This window comes from Anomaloglossus baeobatrachus, chromosome 1 (genome assembly GCF_048569485.1).
Source record: "Anomaloglossus baeobatrachus isolate aAnoBae1 chromosome 1, aAnoBae1.hap1, whole genome shotgun sequence".
NCBI classification, from domain to species: Eukaryota; Metazoa; Chordata; class Amphibia; order Anura; family Aromobatidae; genus Anomaloglossus; species Anomaloglossus baeobatrachus.
The window spans coordinates 757,379,065-757,394,712 of NC_134353.1; the positions used below are offsets into that span (position 1 = coordinate 757,379,065).

General features: G+C 40.4%; 1 protein-coding gene across 3 annotated transcripts in view; it reads left to right on the top strand.

Annotated features, from left to right (window-relative positions):
* WSCD2 (WSC domain containing 2) overlaps positions 1 to 15,648 on the top strand; it is a 685,960-nt gene that overhangs the window by 513,579 nt on the left and 156,733 nt on the right. For all 3 annotated transcript variants that reach the window (XM_075324018.1, XM_075324011.1, XM_075324026.1), the window contains one exon: positions 8,970 to 9,091. In XM_075324018.1, the coding sequence (XP_075180133.1) occupies positions 8,970 to 9,091 (122 nt within the window). The remainder of the gene's footprint in view (positions 1 to 8,969; positions 9,092 to 15,648) is intronic.

Below are 15,648 nucleotides of genomic sequence, written 5' to 3' on the forward strand. Positions count from 1 at the left end.
TATTATAGAATTAGCCCTGAAGAGGACTGTTGGTTTAATGTTACACCAGCAGGTCCTGTCACGCTATAACATACTGTCCCTTCTCTAGAAGAACTTTTCCCTACACTATTTCCAGGTATAGTGCACTGCGCATGGCGTCACTGGGTCTTATGCAGTCCAGCCAATCACAGTAAAGCCTATAGCCAACATGGCTATGGCATTTCCTTATTTATATATTTATTTGTATATACAGTTTGTTATTTATCTTTATTATGCCGGATGACTTTATGAATGTTTTAAATGATCTCTTTTGTCCGGTCCTCTTACCTGTATCACTATAGCAATTTGTATGTGAATTTTGTATTTTAGGTTTATACAATAAAATTAATTATTTTAGACCTTATACTTTGTTTTGTTGTTTAAACTTGGCTCAGTGCCTAATCATGTTGGACATGTTGTTACCATGTCTAATGTGACTAATGAGATATTGCCCTTTTTGGACAGGGATTATACTAATAGGATAACTTCTATAACATATTTTAATATGGATGTTCTTAGAGTTTGCTTGGATATATTTTGCGCTTTCCAACTTCCACACAAACAGAAAGAACATGTAAATCTGGCTGTTACGGGGGGTTGTCTGATAATAACCGAAAGGAGTATCAGACAGTCAGGGTCCACCGTGCAAAGACTTTGCTGCAGACTATGGCAGAGTGCGATACCTCTGTTAACTCACAGAAGGATATAATAAGAAAGTAAAGCAATTCCTCCCTTACTTGGAGGGTGTGTGGAATGATCTCTGTTAATAATCACAGAGACAAAGGCAATGTGTGCGAAATGGCACCTACCTAGGTCCGCTCTTCTAGTGGTGCAAAAGAGACGAACAGCAGCGTAAGCCGCACAAAGCTCCTACGTGCGTTCGCTCCACTAGTGTGCGAGGACACGAACCACTAGATATGGCACCTGCCTAGGTCCGCTCTTCTAGTGGTGCAAAAGAGACGAACAGCAGCGTAAGCCGCACAAAGCTCCTACCTCTGTTCGCTCCCCTAGTGTGCGAGGATACGAACAACTGCCAGACGCAGTATAAGGAACGTTACCCTAGCGGCAACGTCCACCTACGAGTACAATCACAAGGCCCAGCCAGACCATGTGCCTCAGGCACCTGCCTATGTCCGCTCCCCTAAGAGGTAAGGATACGGACAGCAGCCGAAGCTGTAAGGTATAAGAACGCTACCCTGCCGGTAGCGCTCACCTAGCATAGACAGAGGAATGCCTAGAGGAACGCGCACAGAGCGTCTACTCATATGCATGAACCAAGAGGACTGAGCACCATGCGGCGTGTGTCAGGGTCTTATATAGACTCTGTGCCTCATCCAAGATGGAGGACACCAGAGCCAATCCACTTCCAGAACGACAGGAGTGACGTCATGCTGGCCTATCACCGAGCAAGACGTCACAAGCACATGACCAGCGACCAATCGGCATAGAAGGTGTCAGAGACATGTGACCTCGTGTCAGCGATGATGTCACCCGCACATGTGCAATGGCTCCAAGATTGGACTTAGTCTCCGGCGCTCGCACATGTGCAGTAGCAAGAAATCTGGACTTAGTCTCCAGCGCTCGCACATGTGCAGTAGCAAGAAATCTGGACTTAGTCTCCAGCGCTCGCACATGTGCAGTAGCAAGAAATCTTGACTTAGTCTCCAGCGCTCGCACATGTGCAGTAGCAAGAAATCTGGACATAGTCTCCAGTGCTTGCAGCAACCGTAACACTGGCACAGATACTTCCCTCGATGGGTAAAGTTCCCTAGCCACAACTCTGCACGACAAGTATGCTAATCAATCACACAATTTTCTATCCCGGCATACAATGGCATTTCTATCAGCTTTAAAAAAAAAACATTTTTTCCTCAATATCTAGCAGTAACTTAGGGAAGACTTTGATAGGCTTTAAGCCAAAATGTGTTGCCCTTTATGTCTCACCTGACTATTACACTTCACTGGCTTACAAATAAATGGAAAAAAATATAGCGCTGAGAAATTCAATTGATCCTTAGAGAATTCAAATATTATTGTAAAATTCTAAAAATTATAGTCTGGCTTTGAATATGAAGACGTCTTCACCTTTGAAGTCTAGGGAATTGCTGATAATTTGTAAAGTATCTTCTTTTTGTCCTTAAGAAGACATTTCAATTGGATTAAAGTAACAGACTTATCTAACTTATTGAACCTGTTTGACCATTTACTGTTCTAGAAATCTCAATTTATTTGGGCACAAAGTCAAGTTAAAATATCTAGCTGTGTCCTTCATGGACATAAATGCTATAATACCTTAGCTTTAAAGTGTTTGATGTTTTACTTTCCATTTGATTTTCATATCTCAGCCAATATAGTGTCTTAAAAATACCTGCTATTGCCAGGGAAGCTAGAAGGATTGACATTGTTGAATAACTGCACAAAGTAATACGTCATTACTAGAAATGAGCAGATCTTTTGAAATTCAAATTTAACGGCGTCACCAAATTTTCTCCAAAAATTTGATTAGCAGGCAATAAATTTGCATAAATCTCAATACTCAAAAGCTTGTAATTGCTTGGAAAAGTCATGTGAGGGAGAAGAGGGAGAAAGAGAGAAAGAACACCCAGCTGACCATAAGAGCGTACACTGTACAGAGAGAAAGATAGAAGACACCACTGACCAAGTACCACTGTACTCTACATGAGAGAGAGAGAGAGAATACCCTACTGATCATAAGAGCTTACATTACACATTACAGAAGAGATAGAGAGGTGCCTGCTTAACAAAGAAAGCTTATACTTTACAGGTGAAAGAGAGAAACAGGAAACCCTGCTGAGCATAGGAGCTTACACTCTAAAGAAAAAGGTATTACACAGTGACTCCGAGGGTGAAATGTGATTCTACCATAGAAAGTGTTCTTCACTGGGATTTGCTGATCTATGATGGCCTGGGTACTTACCATCACTGCACAAGTTATAATAATCCGTAAATAGAAAGAAGTGAACCTGAACTGTAAAAATCAAGGTTCGTACCGAACAGCAGGTGTATAGGTCTCTGACTCGAACACGGACTTTCAAAAAAAGTCTATGTCCGAGTTCAGGTGCTATTCGTATCCTTACCACTCGAGTGAGCTCTGGTACGCTCGATGCTCGGATCAGTGAGAGCCGCTTTTTTGCATGCTGTGTGTAACAAAAAAATGGAAAAAAAACCTCCACCTGCTCTCCCTCCCCACAAATGCTCTGTTTATGGCTGGCTGCATGTGGCTGAACAGTCCAATCAGTGACTTGCATTATACTCGTTATTTGAGCTGAGCCCGTTAGTTCTTCATTTCTATGGGCTTCGGTCTTCGGGATCAAGTTCTGGTCAAATCCGTGTCTCGAACTGAATTTTTAACTAATATCCGGCTGAACGCAGGAAACTCAAACTTCCATGGGTCCGCTCATCTCTATCCGTAAGATAAATAATGGGGAGGCCCAAGGAGCCACCCAACATGTCATTATGCCACTCTCTGATCCTTCAGCAGTATGGTAAATGGTGATTAGGATGGGCCTTTTTTTTTTGCAAACGGCGAACCAAATCTCAAGATGTTCAAATTAATCAAATTCATGTGAAACAGAGAATTTCAGGAAATTCAATTCAGACTTGAACAATTCGCCCATTTCCAGGCATCACACGAATGCTTTTAGGGTGAGAGATGTATTTTTCACTGGCTCTTTGCACTAACTAGTAGAGAAGACCAGAGCAGTGACAACCATGTGTCCAAATAACACATATCCAGTTGGGGCAGTCACTTCATTGTTACACTGTCTACAATTAAAATGACAGTTTGTAGTCACGTGCTAAATCTTATTTTCCCCTACTTGTTATTTGGTGGAAAATACGATTCATAGATCCTATTCTGCTATTCTGCAACCTCAGCAGGTCAAAAATGTGTGGAAACTACTGGATCTATTTGAGAACCCCCCCCCCCCAAAGATTTAATTTCACTTTCTGGATATGGGTAATACTATTTTCACATTAGGAATGTAATGATAAATATATTTATTTTATGTCTGTTTAAGGAAATCAACCTTTATGGACACAGGCAATCCAATTAACCTTATTTTCCCACAATAAGGGTATATGCACATGTTGAGTATTTGGATACAATCCTTTCAGTGCATCTCTTGGCAGAAAAGCGCAGATGCTAAAACACGCTTTTTTTTAAGTGTTTTCAATGCATTTTTCACCTGCGTTTTTATATTCTTTTTGGACACCAATAAATGGTATAGCGATAGAAAATAGAGATAAATAACATATATAAATACAGACAGACATATCATTATACCGACATATAGACAGACATATAAACATATAATTGTACAACCCCCCGTCTTATATAAAAATTACACCCTGTGGAGCTTATTGGACAGCTTTTTATTATTAAATAAATAAGTGGAAAAAAACACCATGGGATTCCCCCTATTTTTGATAACCAGCAAAGGTAAATCAGACAGCTTCTGGTTGATATTATCAAGCTGAGAAGATCCATGGTTATTGGGCCCTTTTCAGCTTAAAAATATCAGCCTGCAGCTGCTCCTGAAGTGGTGCATCACATTACATGGTGGCAATCATGGTAATGGTTTTAAGGGATGATGTCATTTGTGTAGTGTCTTTTATTATTATAACAGGATAAGGCACAACCACAGTAGTGGAAAAAATGGAGGTGCACTTGTCGGCTTCCAAACCATCAATCTTCAAGTAAATGCAAGGCACTCTTCAAAGTATAATTTGCATATAATTACCAAAATAAGGTTGACAATATGTGACATTTCGGCCACGTGATGGCCTTCACCAGACAACTCATGTAAATGATCAATGTAAGCACTGGAGTAGAATCACAAGTAGCAGTGTATACTGCTACAGTTAGGTCCAGAAATATTTGGACAGTGACACAAGTTTTGTTATTTTAGCTGTTTACAAAAACATGTTCAGAAATAGAATTATATATATAATATGGGCTGAAAGTGCACACTCCCAGCTGCAATATGAGAGTTTTCACATCCAAATCGGAGAAAGGGTTTAGGAATCATAGCTCTGTAATGCATAGCCTCCTCTTTTTCAAGGGACCAAAAGTAATTGGACAAGGGACTCTAAGGGCTGCAATTAACTCTGAAGGCGTCTCTCTTGTTAACCTGTAATCAATGAAGTAGTTAAAAGGTCTGGGGTTGATTACAGGTGTGTTGTTTTGCATTTGGAAGCTGTTGCTGTGACCAGACATCATGCGGTCTAAGGAACTCTCAATTGAGGTGAAGCAGAACATCCTGAGGCTGAAAAAAAAGAAAAAATCCATCAGAGAGATAGCAGACATGCTTGGAGTAGCAAAATCAACAGTCGGGTACATTCTGAGAAAAAAGGAATTGACTGGTGAGCTTGGGAACTCAAAAAGGCCTGGGTGTCCATGGATGACAACAGTGGTGGATGATCGCTGCATACTTTCTTTGGTGAAGAAGAACCCGTTCACAACATCAACTGAAGTCCAGAACACTCTCAGTGAAGTAGGTGTATCTGTCTCTAAGTCAACAGTAAAGAGAAGACTCCATGAAAGTAAATACAAAGGGTTCACATCTAGATGCAAACCATTCATCAATTCCAAAAATAGATAGGCCAGAGTTAAATTTGCTGAAAAACACCTCATGAAGCCAGCTCAGTTCTGAAAAAGTATTCTATGGACAGATGAGACCAAGATCAACCTGTACCAGAATGATGGGAAGAAAAAAGTTTGGAGAAGAAAGGGAATGGCACATGATCCAAGGCACACCACATCCTCTGTAAAACATGGTGGAGGCAACGTGATGGCATGGGCATGCATGGCTTTCAATGGCACTGGGTCACTTGTGTTTATTGATGACATAACAGCAGACAAGAGTAGCCGGATGAATTCTGAAGTGTACCGGGATATACTTTCAGCCCAGATTCAGCCAAATGCAGCAAAGTTGATCAGACGGCGCTTCATAGTACAGATGGACAATGACCCCAAGCATACAGCCAAAGCTACCCAGGAGTTCATGAGTGCAAAAAAGTGGAACATTCTGCAATGGCCAAGTCAATCACCAGATCTTAACCCAATTGAGCATGCATTTCACTTGCTCAAATCCAGACTTAAGACGGAAAGACCCACAAACAAGCAAGACCTGAAGGCTGCGGCTGTAAAGGCCTGGCAAAGCATTAGGAAGGAGGAAACCCAGCGTTTGGTGATGTCCATGGGCTCCAGACATAAGGCAGTGATTGCCTCCAAAGGATTCGCAACAAAATATTGAAAATAAAAATATTTTGTTTGGGTTTGGTTTATTTGTCCAATTACTTTTGACCTCCTAAAATGTGGAGTGTTTGTAAAGAAATGTGTACAATTCCTACAATTTCTATCAGATATTTTTGTTCAAACCTTCAAATTAAACGTTACAATCTGCACTTGAATTCTGTTGTAGAGGTTTCATTTCAAATCCAATGTGGTGGCATGCAGAGCCCAACTCGCGAAAATTTTGTCACTGTCCAAATATTTCTGGACCTAACTGTATATCAGGTTAAAGCAGCCAATGTCAGCGTGAAAACAGCATTGCAAGCAGTAGTAGAAAACACTACATTAGTTATACAGTTAGGTCCAGAAATATTTGGACAGTGACACAAGTTTTGTTATTTTAGCTGTTTACAAAAACATGTTCAGAAATACAATTATATATATAATATGGGCTGAAAGTGCACACTCCCAGCTGCAATATGAGAGTTTTCACATCCAAATGGGAGAAAGGGTTTAGGAATCATAGCTCTGTAATGCATAGCCTCTTCTTTTTCAAGGGACCAAAAGTAATTGGACAAGGGACTCTAAGGGCTGCAATTAACTTTGAAGGCGTCTCCCTCGTTAACCTGTAATCAATGAAGTAGTTAAAAGGTCTGGGGTTGATTATAGGTGTGTGGTTTTGCATTTGGAAGCTGTTGCTGTGACCAGACAACATGCGGTCTAAGGAACTCTCAATTGAGGTGAAGTAGAACATCCTGAGGCTGAAAAAAAGAAAAAATCCATCAGAGAGATAGCAGACCTTCAAATTAAACGTTACAATCTGCCCTTGAATTCTGTTGTCGAGATTTCATTTCAAATCCAATGTGGTGGCATGCAGAGCCCAACTCGCGAAAATTGTGTCACTGTCCAAATATTTCTGGACCTAACTGTAGATAGCGCCTTTGACAAAGGGCCAATGTCAGCATGGTAATGGCGATATAAAGCAGCGGTGTCCACCGTTATGCAACATGTATGTATTTATTAAAAATAAATACCTTCCAGGTCCGATGTAGACCAGAGATTCTGACGTAGCCCATGGAATGTGATGTAGTCCACAAATGGAAATCTGAAATACATAAAAAAAAGAGAGAATAAAAGTAAAAACACTGTAGCTTGTTCACCAATTTATTAGAAAGCAAAGTTCCCAGCTCCAATATAGTCCAGCGGTTCTCATGACGTTCCTCAGAATGAGTTTCCATAGAATTTAAACAGCAGCAACCACTCCCGGGTAATGCTGCAATCCAGCAGACCAGGAATACTGATGAGCAATGATGTCAGAAACGTCACCGCTAATCGCTGTGATGAGTGTTGATGTTCCTGATGTAACTGCTCATCACAGTGGCTGGATCTCACCAACAGATTGCAGTGTTCGCCGTTAATGGCTTCTGCTCTAAGTCTATGGAGCCTCCTTCTGATTCCTCGTTCTGATGCTTCATAGCCTTTGAAAGATGGGATCTAGGAACTTCTTGGGAAGCACTGGACTATTTTGGACCTGAGATCTTTGCTTTCTAATAAATTGGTGAACAATGGATAGTCTCATGTTTATTTCTCTTCTTTTATGTATTTCAGCTTTCTATTTTGGAGTATATTGGATTCCCTGAACTACATCAGAATTCCTGGACTATATGGGACTTGCATGACTTTTTTGAATGAGGGAAAGTGTGGGTGGAGTATTTAATTAAAAGAATATGAGAGGCTATCAGTGAGTGTGGGGGAGTGGCTACATCTCATACTCTCTATATACACGGTGGTGACTGAACTTGCGCCTGTGTCACCTCCACGGCTGAAAACGGAACGCTACCGGGATGATTAAAGTACTTTTCCTCCTAGCAATGAGATTTTATGTGCATCCGCCATGCAGATTTAGTATGTTATTAACCTGCAGATGAACCCCGTATCTGCCTCCCAGTCATATCAATAGGAGCTGGATGTGCAGTAAAGATGCAAGTAAATAAGCGCCTAATCACTTGTATATAGTTGGCTCGTAAAATGGTTTGAAATTGACTCATATAACTACACCCTAAATGTTTGTGTGAGTGTATACAATGTGGCACTTTGCGGTAGCTGGGAGTGAGGTACTTGTCTGTTGTGCCAGACCAAGCATGCTTCATGAAGCGGAAGGTCCTGAGTATGCTACTCTTTAGATCTGCTAACACTCTCAGACTGGTCATCGCCACCTCTTAAAACATGTTGAAACCCTTCATTTTCCATAGAAATGAGCCATGTGTTGTTATTAAAACATTTTCCTGTTTGCTGGTCATGAAAACTATATACAAAGAGTATACACAAATTACTTGTTTAAACTCTTTACTTGTGGATATACCATTTACTTGTGTATATAATTTATGTACATTTAGTAGTATATGTCTAAGACTAAAAACTTCTTACATTTTCGAAACGTGTAAGACGTTTTATACATTGTGGATGTCCATCCAACCTCGTGTTAGTTTTAGCGTTATTGAATAAAATAGATTTTTAACCCTACTTTTGATGCTGGAATTAACTATTTTCTGTTATCTAAATATATGTATTTGTAGCTTAGCCTTCACTAAGACACTTTACCCATCCCTAAGCGCCTAAGACAAAAAAAACAAAAAACTTTGTATTAGTGCTAATCCTGATTTTTTTTCTTTTTATTCTGCATTGTTGATTACAGATGGCAGTGCCATATTTCGTGGATGTTTCCGACGACCAGATAATATATCTCTGGCCATTCCAGTGAGCAACATTATGTTGAATATGTCTGTGGACAAATGCGTTGACTTCTGCACTGAAAAGGTCAGTATATTTTTTATTTTACATTTACTCAAAATACACTATTAGTTTGAAGGTCGTATAAACAGTTGGAAATTTTATTAGAACCAATTCACTATTTTTTTTTGCATTTCTAACAAACCTTCAAAAGACCAAATAGTCGATAATCTGTGAATTCAAAACAGGCAATCGACTGTTCCTGGAAGATCTCTACTTAATGTTTACATTTCTGCACCTGTAAGTTAATACCACTATTCAATTTTGGATACAAAATAAAGGGAACCAATCACCTCCGATATATATATATATATATATATATATATGTGGCCCTGCTTTGTACTGTGTAATGGCCATGCTTGATTGTACAAGGACATGGTCTGATTATGCCACATCTCCTGGGAGGAGCATGAGAGTATAAAGACATTATAGCATGGGATGACAAATAATTCTTTCTTTGACGTAAAACATTTTTAAAAACAAACAGTGAAATGTTTTACCTCCCAAAAAAAATCATCTTTGATCCCTTGCTGTAATTACTTTACACTCTTTTGCATCGTCCCTGCAGAGGAGATGTGGTATGATGAGACCATTTCGTTGCATGAAGAAAAAAAATCATTTGGGTAAGAAAATATTCCTTTTTTCTTTTTCTTTTTTTACAAGAACCAAGAAAAGTATTTAATCAGATATCAGATTGTCTTAAGTTTTAGGTTTCCAATTTGAGAATCTTGCAGAGAATATTGTTTTACTTACAAACTACATGTTCCTTGATCTTGAAATCCGTTCCATTTTGCTCTTCACTCTTTGGACCTGAGAGTAGTGATCTTCATAGTCAGTCATATTAACACTTCAGCCCATTAATTTGCAAGAAAGAGCTGTTCAATTGTAGTTTATTGACTGTTGATATACTGGTATGGATAGTAATTGAGATGCATCATTATGGATTTCCCATCAGATATACTTGATGGAACAGTGTACTCACAGAATGCATGGAAACTCAATAAAGCTCTTCAGCAATATTCATATGTCCTCTATCACCAGCAGAATTACTTCAATCATGTGCAAAAAGTTACCTGGAAATATCATTAGACTGGGAAAAATGAGCACTTGTATTGACAGGAGAGCAGTGTCTAAGAGGGTTTCTTAATTGAGTTATATTAATCAACTATGTGCTCGGTGAAAACTTGGCTCAAAGGAGAAGCAGAAATTCACATGTGAAGAAATTGATTGTGTTGGGCTAGCTATAGGGACTGCTGACATCATAGATATAATGCAATCACCTATTCTACATAAAGCTTTGCACGATAAATGTTCAAAACTTGTGAATTTACACAATTCATTATTTAAAATGTTTCCTTTTTTTCATACCAATCACTACAATTGCTGTGATAACATAAAGCTACTTTCTTTCTATGGTTTATTAATTTTCAATAACATAACAAATAAAAAAAAATAATTTATATATGTATATTTATGAACTATACATCTTCAAGGAGCGACTTTCTCTCTTTCTCTTTTCTTTTTAATTGTATTCAACTCAACGTTAACATTTTTTTTAAATTGATCATAATATTTTCTTTTGGTATTCGAGAGCTTTGTGCCTATATCAGTGTATTAATAGTGTACAATGTAGATGTATGGCCAATTAGGCCCTTTTTAGGCTTCCAACTACCATTGTAGCATAGAGCCACTGCTGCTACAGTGACATCCCCCGGGTGCTGGTGGAATCTCTGCCCTCTACCAAACTCCTTAGATGATCCAGATGCTGACAACTGGGTAGTACCAAGAAGTCTCCAGTGACTGATATATAGTATATTGCAAACGTGAGCACATAACACACATTTTTGTAAATGTTCTATTATATTATTTCATGAGACAACACTGAAGATATGACACTTTGATATAATGTAAAGTAGTTAGTGTGCAGCTTGTATAGCAGTGTATATTTGGTCTGCCCTCTAAATAACTCAACACACAGCCATTAATGTCAAAACAACTGGAAACAAAAGAGTACATCTTCCATTTGAGGATGACCCACAGATGAGCATTGCGTTTAGATCTGTAGACATGCTTTGCCTGTCCAGTACCTTTACCCTCAATTTCTTTAGCGAGATAGTTGTCATCTTGGAGGAGTGTTTGATGTCCTTATTATGATGAAAAACTGCCCTGTGGCCCAGTTACCAAAGGGAGGGGATCATTCTCTGCTTCTGTATGTCACAGTACAGGTGGGCATTCATGGTTCCCTAACGAAATTATAGCTCCCCACAGTCATCAGCACTCATGCAGCCCCATATCATGACACTCTCACCACCATGCTTGACTGTAGGCAAGACACACTTGATTTTGTACTCCTCACCTAATTGCTGCCATACACGCTTGACTCAATCTGAACCAAATAAGTTAATCTAGGTCTCATCAGACCACAGGACATGGTTCCAGTTATCTACATTCTTAGGGGTACTTTGCACGCTGCGACATCGCAAGCCGATGCTGCGATGCCGAGCGCGATAGTCCCTGCCCCCGTCGCAGCTGCGATATCATTGTGATATCTGCCATAGAGAATATTATCGCTACGGCAGCTTCACATGTACTCACCTGGTGTGCGACGTCGCTCTGGTCGGCGAACCGCCTCCTTATTAAGGGGGCGGGTCGTGCGGCGTCACTGCGACGTCACGCGGCAGTCGGCCAATAGGAGCGGAGGGGCGGAAATGAGCAGGATGTAAACATCCCGCCCACCTCCTTCCTTCCGCATATCCTATGGGAGCCATGGTGACGCAGGTAGGAGATGTTCCTCGCTCCTGCGACTTCACACACAGCGATGTGTGCTGCCGCAGGAGCGAGGAACAACATCGGACCGTCGCGTCAGCGTAATTATGGATTACGCCAACGCTACACCGATGATACGATTACAACGCTTTTGCGCTCGTTAATCATATCATCTAGGATTTACACACTACGATATCGCCTGCGATGCCGGATGTGCGTCACTTTCAATTTTACCCCACCGACATCGCAGCTGCGATGTCGTAGTGTGCAAAGTGCCCCTTAGTCTTGTTGTCTTCAGCAAACAATTTGCTTGACTTTTTATGCATCATCTTTGGAAGAGGCTTCCTTCTTGGACGACAGCCATGAAGACCAATTTAATGCAGTGCATGGCATATGGTCTAAGAACTAACAGACTAACTCACACCCCTTTAACCTTTGAAGAAATGCTGGCAGCACTCATAGGTGTATTTTAAAAAGACAACATCTGGATATGATGCTGAGCACGTGCATTCAACTTTTTTGGTCGACCATGGCGAGGTCTGTTCTGAGTGGGACCTGTCTAGTTAAACCTCTGTATGTTCTTGGCCACCGTGCTGCAGCTCAGTTTCAGGGTGTTGGCAATCTTCTCATAGCCTAGATCATCTTTATGTAGAGCATCAATTCTTTTTTTCAGATAGTGAATTCTTTGCCATGAGGTGCCATTTTTAACTTTCAATGACCAGTATGAGAGAGTGTGCGAGCGATAAAACAAAAATTTAACACACCTGCTCACACCTGAAACCTTGTAACACTAATTAGTCACATGATACCGAGGAGGGAAAATGTCTGATTGGGCAAAAATTAGCCACTTTAACTTAGGGGTGTGCTCACTTTTGTTGCCAGCGGTTTAGGCACTAAAAGCTGTGATATGTTATACAAGCTGTACACTGACTACTTTACATTGTATTAAACTGTCATATCTTCAGTGTTGTCCCATGAAAAGATGTAATAATATATTTTCAAAAATATGAGGGATGTACCACTTTTGTGATATACTTTATATCTGTATTAGACAGAACACACTGGCACTGCAAGAGAGAGGGGGTGAGGTTGGTGGACAATGAATGCTGAGACTTGGAATGGGTGAAACTAGTTAAAAAATATTTGGAATAATGGATAAAATAATTTGATGCAATGGGTAAATGTAAAGGTACATATACAAGAGAGCTGCAGGTAGTAGGCATGGTCTACGCGGGTTCGGTCTAACAAGAAATAAGAAACACTAGTGAGTACTGCTGTGCTATCATAGTGGGGTAGAGAGATGGGTAACATAAATACTTGGATAAGGTGAGATGAGGGGGGGTTGGTTTAGATGTAGGCTCTAGGGTCCCCCATTGGGAAGACCAAGGAAGAAAGCCTGAAAAATGGTTAGTCTGTAGGGTGTGCAAGATAAAATGAGATAAAATATTTGATGTTAGAATAACACAAAATAAAATAGAATGAAAAATGATGATCAAAAATCAAAACTGCTCTAAATAAATGGATGGGTGCAAATAAAAGTATGATGAAATGTAAAAAATTGAAAATGAAATAGATTGATTGGTAATCTAAAGACCAAAATTGTAAGATGTGAATAATAGTAAAAGATGTAAATATGCAGTGGCGCTCAAAAGTTTACATACCTCGGCAGATTTTTTTGCTTTCCTGGCCTTTTTTCAGAGAATATGAATGACAATCTTTTTTCCACTCATGGTTAGCGGTTGGGTGAAGCCATTTATTGTCGAACTACTGTGTTTTCTCTTTTGAAATCAAAATCACATTCAAATGACCCTGATCAAAAGTTCTCATACCCTGGTGATTTTGGCCTGATAGCATGCACAGAAGTAGAGTTGAGCGCGGTTCATGGTTCTCCAGTTCTAGGCTCGAGTGATTTTGGGGCATGTTCTAGATCGAACTAGAACTCGAGCTTTTTGCAAAAGCTCGATAGTTCTAGAAACGTTCGAGAACGGTTCTAGCAGCAAAAAACCAGCTAAATCATAGCTTGGTTTCTGCTGTAATAGTGTAAGTCACTCTGTGAATCACACTATTATCACATTTCAGTGTATAGTGTGCGTGAACAGCGCCTTCAGATCACTGCTGTTTCTATAATGGCGATCGCCATTTTTTTTTTTTTTTCTTGTCTTCCTTCCCTAAGCGCGCGCGTCTTGTGGGGCGGGCCAGCATGTCAGCCAATCCCAGACACACACACAGCTAAGTGGACTTTGAGCCAGAGAAGCAACGGCATGTGTGATAGGATGTCCATGTCACATGTCCCTGCATTATAAAACCGGACATTTTCTTCCAGCACGCCATTATCTGCCTTCTGCGTCTTTGGTGTCAGACATCACTGTCGCAGCTCCGTCCTCCTGAGTCCTATAGCCGATACAGCTGTATGCGCTGCATACACAGCGTTAGACAGCTTAGGGAGAGCACTTTATAGCAGTCCTTTTAAGGGCTCAAACCGGCAGGGTCAGAGAGCCATAGGTGACAGGTCCTGCAAACAGCAACAGCGTCTGTGTAGCCAAGGTCAGGGATTTCCTCCCTGCATTTCACCATTAGGAGGGAATAGAAAGGCAGGCTTCCATTCCTCTACCCAGAGCCCCACAATCCTGCCACTGTACCCTCCTGTCCTCTGCACACTCCAACTCATTATTACTAAGCCATTATGCTAGCAAACAGTCAGTGTACCTAGTGGCATCCTAAACGTGGCTATTGGACTTTGCTATAGTCCCACTAGTGCAAAGACATTTGCAGAGCGCGTCTGCCTGCATTGCACACTCCAACTTTTTTAAACTAAGCAATTTTACTAGCAAACACTCAGTGTACCTAGTGGCATCCTAAACGTGGCTATTGGACTTTGCTATAGTCCCACTAGTGCAAAGACATTTGCAGAGCACGTCTGCCTGCATTGCACACTCCAACTTTTTTAAACTAAGCAATTTTACTAGCAAACACTCAGTGTACCTAGTGGCATCCTAAACGTGGCTATTGGACTTTGCTATAGTCCCACTAGTGCAAAGACATTTGCAGAGCACGTCTGCCTGCATTGCACACTCAAACTTTTTTAAACTCAGCCATTATACTAGCAAACACTCAGTGTACCTAGTGGCATCCTAAACGTGGCTATTGTACTTTTGTCTATTCACACTATTGTAAACATATTTGCAGCATGTCTGCCTGCATTGCACACTCAAACTTTTTTAAACTCAGCCATTATACTAGCAAACACTCAGTGTACCTAGTGGCATCCTAAACGTGGCTATTGTACTTTTGTCTATTCACACTATTGTAACGATATTTGAAGCATGTCTGCCTGCATTGCACACTCAAACTTTTTTAAACTCAGCCATTATACTAGCAAACACTCAGTGTACCTAGTGGTATCCTAAACGTGGCTATTGTACTTTTGTCTATTCACACTATTGTAACGATATTTGAAGCATGTCTGCCTGCATTGCACACTCAAACTTTTTTAAACTCAGCCATTATACTAGCAAACACTCAGTGTACCTAGTGGCATCCTAAACGTGGCTATTGTACTTTTGTCTATTCACACTATTGTAAACATATTTGCAGCATGTCTGCCTGCATTGCACACTCAAACTTTTTTAAACTCAGCCATTATACTAGCAAACACTCAGTGTACCTAGTGGCATCCTAAACGTGGCTATTGTACTTTTGTCTATTCACACTATTGTAAACATATTTGCAGCATGTCTGCCTGCATTGCACACTCAAACTTTTTTAAACTCAGCCATTATACTAGCAAACACTCAGTGTACCTAGTGGCATCCTAAACG